The following is a 5,460-nucleotide window of genomic DNA, read 5'->3' as shown; positions in this document are numbered from 1 at the left end:
AAAGTACTTCTGACCTACAGATGGCTGTTTCTAAATGAACAAAGTGATTTTTTTTGTTTAAAGAGAGAGGTTTCATGGAAAGTGGACTCCAAGAAAACAGGTCCCAGAAGGCAAGGTCTTTATATGTTCTGCAACAATCTGTCATTTGTCTCCTGTCAATTTTGTTGCTTGACTTTGGGTAGCATGTGATGAGCTATTTCAAAGCGATTTACTTCCCCTTGTCCCCCTCCTGTGGTAATTAGTGCTGTTAGGGGGCATAGACTCTTGTGTGTTTTATAGAAAAAATTAGGTTATTACTATTATTATTTTTTTGCTGTGCCACATGGCAGTCTGGTTCTTAGTTCCCCATTCATGGATGGAATCTGTGCCCCCTACAGTGGAAGCGCATGGTCCTAACTACCGGACCTCAGGGAGTTTGCCTCAAAGGTTACTTTTGCTTAAAAGGTATATTTACTTCCTGTCATACTTATTGTGACATGTCTGTTTGTCTACATTACATCTTGTATGTTGTTATTTTACATTTCGTTCCCAAGAGAGTTGTCTCTGACTCTAGTTAACTAAGTTTTCCAATCACATTCCTTTATCTTCATAACAGTATGTTAAAAATTTATTTAAAATTTATTTGTTTTTGGCTGCACTGGGTCTTTGTTGCTTCAGGGGCTTTCCTCTACTTGCAGCGAGCAAGGGCTACCCTCTAGTTACAGTGCATGGACTTCTCATTCTAGTGGATTCTCTTGTTGCAGTGCGTGGTCTCTGTGTGTTTGCGCAGAAGTTGTGACTCCCCAGCTCTAGAGCACAGAATCATCACTTGTGGCCTACAGGCTTAGTTGTTCTCAGGCATGTGGGAATTTCCCGGATTAGGGATCAAACCTGTGTGCCCTACCTGCACTAACAGGCGAATTCTTTACCTCTGAGCCACAAGGGCAGCCCCAAAGCTTGTTCCTTTACATATATCTTGGAGCCAATGAACTGGGTGAGTTTAGGTTACTGTGTAGATAGGGAGTTGATGTATTGAATGATTATTGTGTAAGCAAAGGATGTTTCACTCATTTTTTGTTTTTTAAAAATGATGGTCTTTTTGTATTATACAATAGAACTGACATGAACCACTATTAATGTCATAAAATGCCTATATGTCTATCTACTGATAGGTTTCTAAGAGGTATTTAGAAAAGTATTTAATTTTTTATTTTTAAAATTATTTTAGGGAATTCCCTGACAGTCCAGTGGATAGGATTCAGGAGTTTCACTGCAGTGAGCCTGGATTTAATCCATGGTCAGGGAACCAAGATCTCATAAGCCACATGGTCCAGCAAATATATATATATAGTTATAGAATTCTTTATTTTCTCAATGCAGTATTTGTTGACCAGTTACTAACTGCCATTTATTTTTTACATTATTCGTTAGAATGCTTCTTTTGCATTGTTTACCATTCCAATGTGTTGCCTGATTGATGCTTGTTTGCTCAGTTCTCAGTCCTGTCTGACTCTTTGTGATCTCATGAACTGTAGCCCACCAAGCTTTCCTATCCATGAAATTTTTTTCAGGCAAGAATGGTGCACCAGGTTGTGATTTCCTGCTCCAGGGGATTTTCCCACACAGGGATTATATCCCACTGTGCCGTGTCTTCTGCATTGGCCGGCAGTTTCTTTACCACTGAGTCACCTCTCTAGTCCTGTATGTTCTTTACCATTTAAATGTGTATAAATATGCATAAAGTGTGTACAATATACCATTAGTTTCTCCTCAATTATGAGACAGCAGTGTGTTTAGTACAAAGTAGGATGAGCTTTGAGGTCATGGTGGGAAAATACATTTTCTTTGCAAACTGACATGAGTTTGCATAAAATGAATGTTTTCTGATTGTGTTTGAAACTACATTACCCTAAAGTTAATTTGAATTACATATGATCACTCTTTTTTTAAAGAGTTCTATTCCTTTAGTGTTCTATAGTTTTAAGATCATCATTGCGAAGATTTGTAATTCTGTTCAGGATGGATATGACTTTTGGTATAATATCATATGTTTGATAAGAAATAATTTATTTATGAATTGTAACTAATAGAATACCTGTGGTTCTTTATGTCTTATAGATATGTCTCATATACATATGACCAAGAAATTACAAGCAAAAGCAAACAGTGGTAAAAGGGAAATTTTTCAAAGAGTGATGTTTGGAAGAGCTGAAAGCCTTGAAATCAAAGATTTTCGCCTCAGGAAGATCCAGGAAAATATACATGACTTTGATTGTTTGTGGACAGATGATGAAAGAAATGACAAAGGATTGTCTACATCCCATAACAAAACCTCACTGATGGAAGAGATCATCATAGTAGAAGTGATGCAGGAAATAGATCTTTTGAAAGGCATGGATCAACCTTTCAGGATGAATTGCAGATGATACAATCTGAAGGGATAATTTTTGAATGTAGTCAAGTTGTGACAAACGTCAGCACCTCAGGTTTATTGTCTCAGAGAACTCGTAATGTCTGCAAAGGCTTTTCTCATAAACATGAAAATGCTGTTATGCATCCTTCAGAACTGTTACCAGACCATGAACCACAAAAGAAAAGACCTTACAAATGTAATGAGTATGACATAACCTTTCTTCAGGACTCAGAACTCACTAGACATCAAAGAATTCATACAGGAGGAAAACCATATAAATGTGATGTGTGCGACAAGGCTTTTAATCAAACCACAAAAGTTGCAATGCATTGGAGAATTTATACTGGAGAGAAACCACATAAATGTGATGTATGTGGCAAGGCCTTTAATCAAGCTGCAAAATTTGTAATTCGTTGGCAATATCATATGAGAGAGAAACCATATAAATGTGATGTATGTGGCAAGGCCTTTAGTCAAACTTCAAACCTTGCAGTTCATCAGAGAATTCATACTGGAAAGAAGCCATACAAATGCAATGTATGTGACAAGGCGTTTAGTCATACTGCAAACCTTACTATTCATTGCAGACTTCATACTGGGGAGAAACCATATAAATGTGATATATGTGGCATGGCCTTTAATGAAGCTGCAAAGCTTGCAGTTCATCAGAGATTCCATATGGGAGAGAAACCACATAAATATCATATTTGTGGCAGAGCCTTTAGTCAAACTTCAAACCTTGCAGTTCATTGGAGAATTCATACTGGAGAGAAACCATATAAATGTGATGTGTGTGGCAAGGCCTTTAGTCAAACTACAGGCCTTGCAGTTCATCAGAGAATTCATACTGGAGAGAAACCATATAAATGTGATGTATGTGGCAAAGCCTTTAATCAAACTACAAGACTTGAACCTCATCAGAGAATTCATACTGGAAAGAAGCCATACAAATGCAATGTATGTGACAAGGCATTTAGTCATACTGCCAACCTTACTGTTCATCAGAGACTTCATACTGGAGAGAAACCATATAAATGTGATGTATATGGCAAGGTGTTTAGTCATACTGGAAAACTCGGTATTCATCAGAGAGTTCATACTGGAGAGAAACCATATAAATGAGGTATATGTGGCAGGGCTTTCAGTGTGAATGCAAACCTTGCAGTTCATCAGAGAATTCATACTGGAGAGAACCTCAGAAATATAAAAATTTTGACAAACCATTTAGGCACAGTCATCCATAACTCATCATCAGGCAGTTCAGACAGGAGGGAAATCATATAAATATGATGTATATGGTTAGTGCTTTATTTGAAATGATGAACTTGGAAACCATCAGAGAATTCATACTAGAGAGAAACATTAGAAATGTGACAGTTGTGAGAAACATTTTAGTGCAAATGTTGTGAGTGTGGTAAAGCCTTTAGTCAGTGCTCAGACCTTATAATTCAGAGAATTCATACTGCATAGAAAAGATACAAGTGAAATGAATGTGGCAGTTTCTAGTGCATGTTCAGCATTAACTGCACATTAGGCAGTTCATACAGGAGAGAAACCACATAAATGTTATTATGTGGCAAACCCTTCAGTCACAAGCAATGACGTTGCAGATCATCTGAGACTCCATACGGCAGTGAAAACTTAGACATGTAGAGAATGTGGTAAAATATATCAACTTTTTGACCCCCAGAAAATTCAAACTGGAGGAAAACTACACAAATGTGTTAGGTGTGGAAATGCTTTGATTCTGTGTTCAGGCCTAACTCACCATCACTTAATTGTTTTTTTTTGTTTTTTCAATATTGTGATGGTTTTTGCTGTACATCAACATGAATAGGCCATAGGCGTACATATGTCCCCTCCCTCCTGAACCCACCTCTCTCACCACCATATTCCTCCAGATTGTCCCAGAGCACTCGCTCATTCATCAAACTCCCACTGGCTCTTTTACATATGGTAATATATATGTTTCAGTGGGAATTTCTTAAATCCTGCCATCCTATTTCTTTTGTTTTTTTTTTTTCAATAGTTTTCCCTTAGCGTTACTTTTTCAATCCACATGACCCAGATTTAATGTTTAATTTACATTTCCTTCCTGCCTTACAGTAACAAATACATAAGTCAGTGGGTTATTTTGAGACTTTTGTAACATTAAAATGCACGTAGACAATTACAGGGAACATAGTAGGTGCCCTGTAAATGTAAAGAAAGACAGTTCCTTTACAACTTGACTTCAGTCACATAATACACATAGGAATATTTATAAATATTGCCAAGTTGATAATTTTGATGAAAATAAATTCTAATGTCTTCTTAAGACTTTATATTTTACAATATGCTTTGTTGTCCACAACTGACAGATCTTTCAGAAACAGACAACAAAAAATAAGAGAAAATATATTACAATTTTTCAACAAGAAGTAAATTGCCTAATTACCATCAAGTGATCATATAGTAATTTGACATTCCATTACATTGAAGTACTGACTTAAGTATTATATATTATGATTTAAACAAGTTTTTCTCATATAAGTATTTTAAGCTTTGTCATCATAAGCATGGAAAAGAAACTTTTATAAAGAAGAGTGCATTTCTCATTAAAACTTTTTTTCTCTCTTTAATAATCTTTAAAATTTATTTTTGGCTATGCTAAGTCTACATTGTACTGGCTTCTTTCTCTTTTTGCAGCAATTGGGCTATGAATTCTCCACACAAACTTGGCTGGGGTATGGTTGGAGACTGGCGTTTTGATGCTTCTTTTGGTCAGTCCAGAGGACTCAGTCTTTTTTTTTTTTGGCTGTGCTGAGCCTCTTTTTACTGCATGTGGGCCTTCTCTAGTTGTAGCAAGGAGAAGCAACTTTCTGGTTTCTTGTGTGCAGGCTTCTCATTGCTGTGGCTACTGTTTGTTGTTGCAGAGCACAGGCTCTAGAGCACAGGCTCAGTACTTGTGTTGCACGGGCTTAGTTGCTCCGAGGCACGTGGTATCCTCTCAGACCAGCGATCAAACCCGGGTCCTATGCATTGGGAGGTGGATTATTTACCACTAGACCACCAGGGAAGTTCTACTC

At 37.1% G+C, this 5,460-nt stretch overlaps 1 protein-coding gene across 1 annotated transcript; it reads left to right on the top strand.

Annotated features, from left to right (window-relative positions):
• The first annotated feature begins 2,530 nt into the window (after positions 1-2,530).
• On the top strand, positions 2,531-3,586 carry LOC104983716 (zinc finger protein 239-like). The gene has a single exon (XM_010833228.1). The coding sequence runs from the start codon at positions 2,531-2,533 to the stop codon at positions 3,512-3,514; it is 984 nt and encodes a 327-aa protein (XP_010831530.1). The 3' UTR covers positions 3,515-3,586.
• The last annotated feature ends 1,874 nt before the right edge of the window (positions 3,587-5,460 follow it).

This window comes from Bison bison, unplaced genomic scaffold, assembly GCF_000754665.1.
Source record: "Bison bison bison isolate TAMUID 2011002044 unplaced genomic scaffold, Bison_UMD1.0 scf7180017863318, whole genome shotgun sequence".
NCBI classification, from domain to species: Eukaryota; Metazoa; Chordata; class Mammalia; order Artiodactyla; family Bovidae; genus Bison; species Bison bison.
Note: the sequence above shows the minus strand (reverse complement) of the source record. Positions and strands in the feature narration are given on the sequence as shown.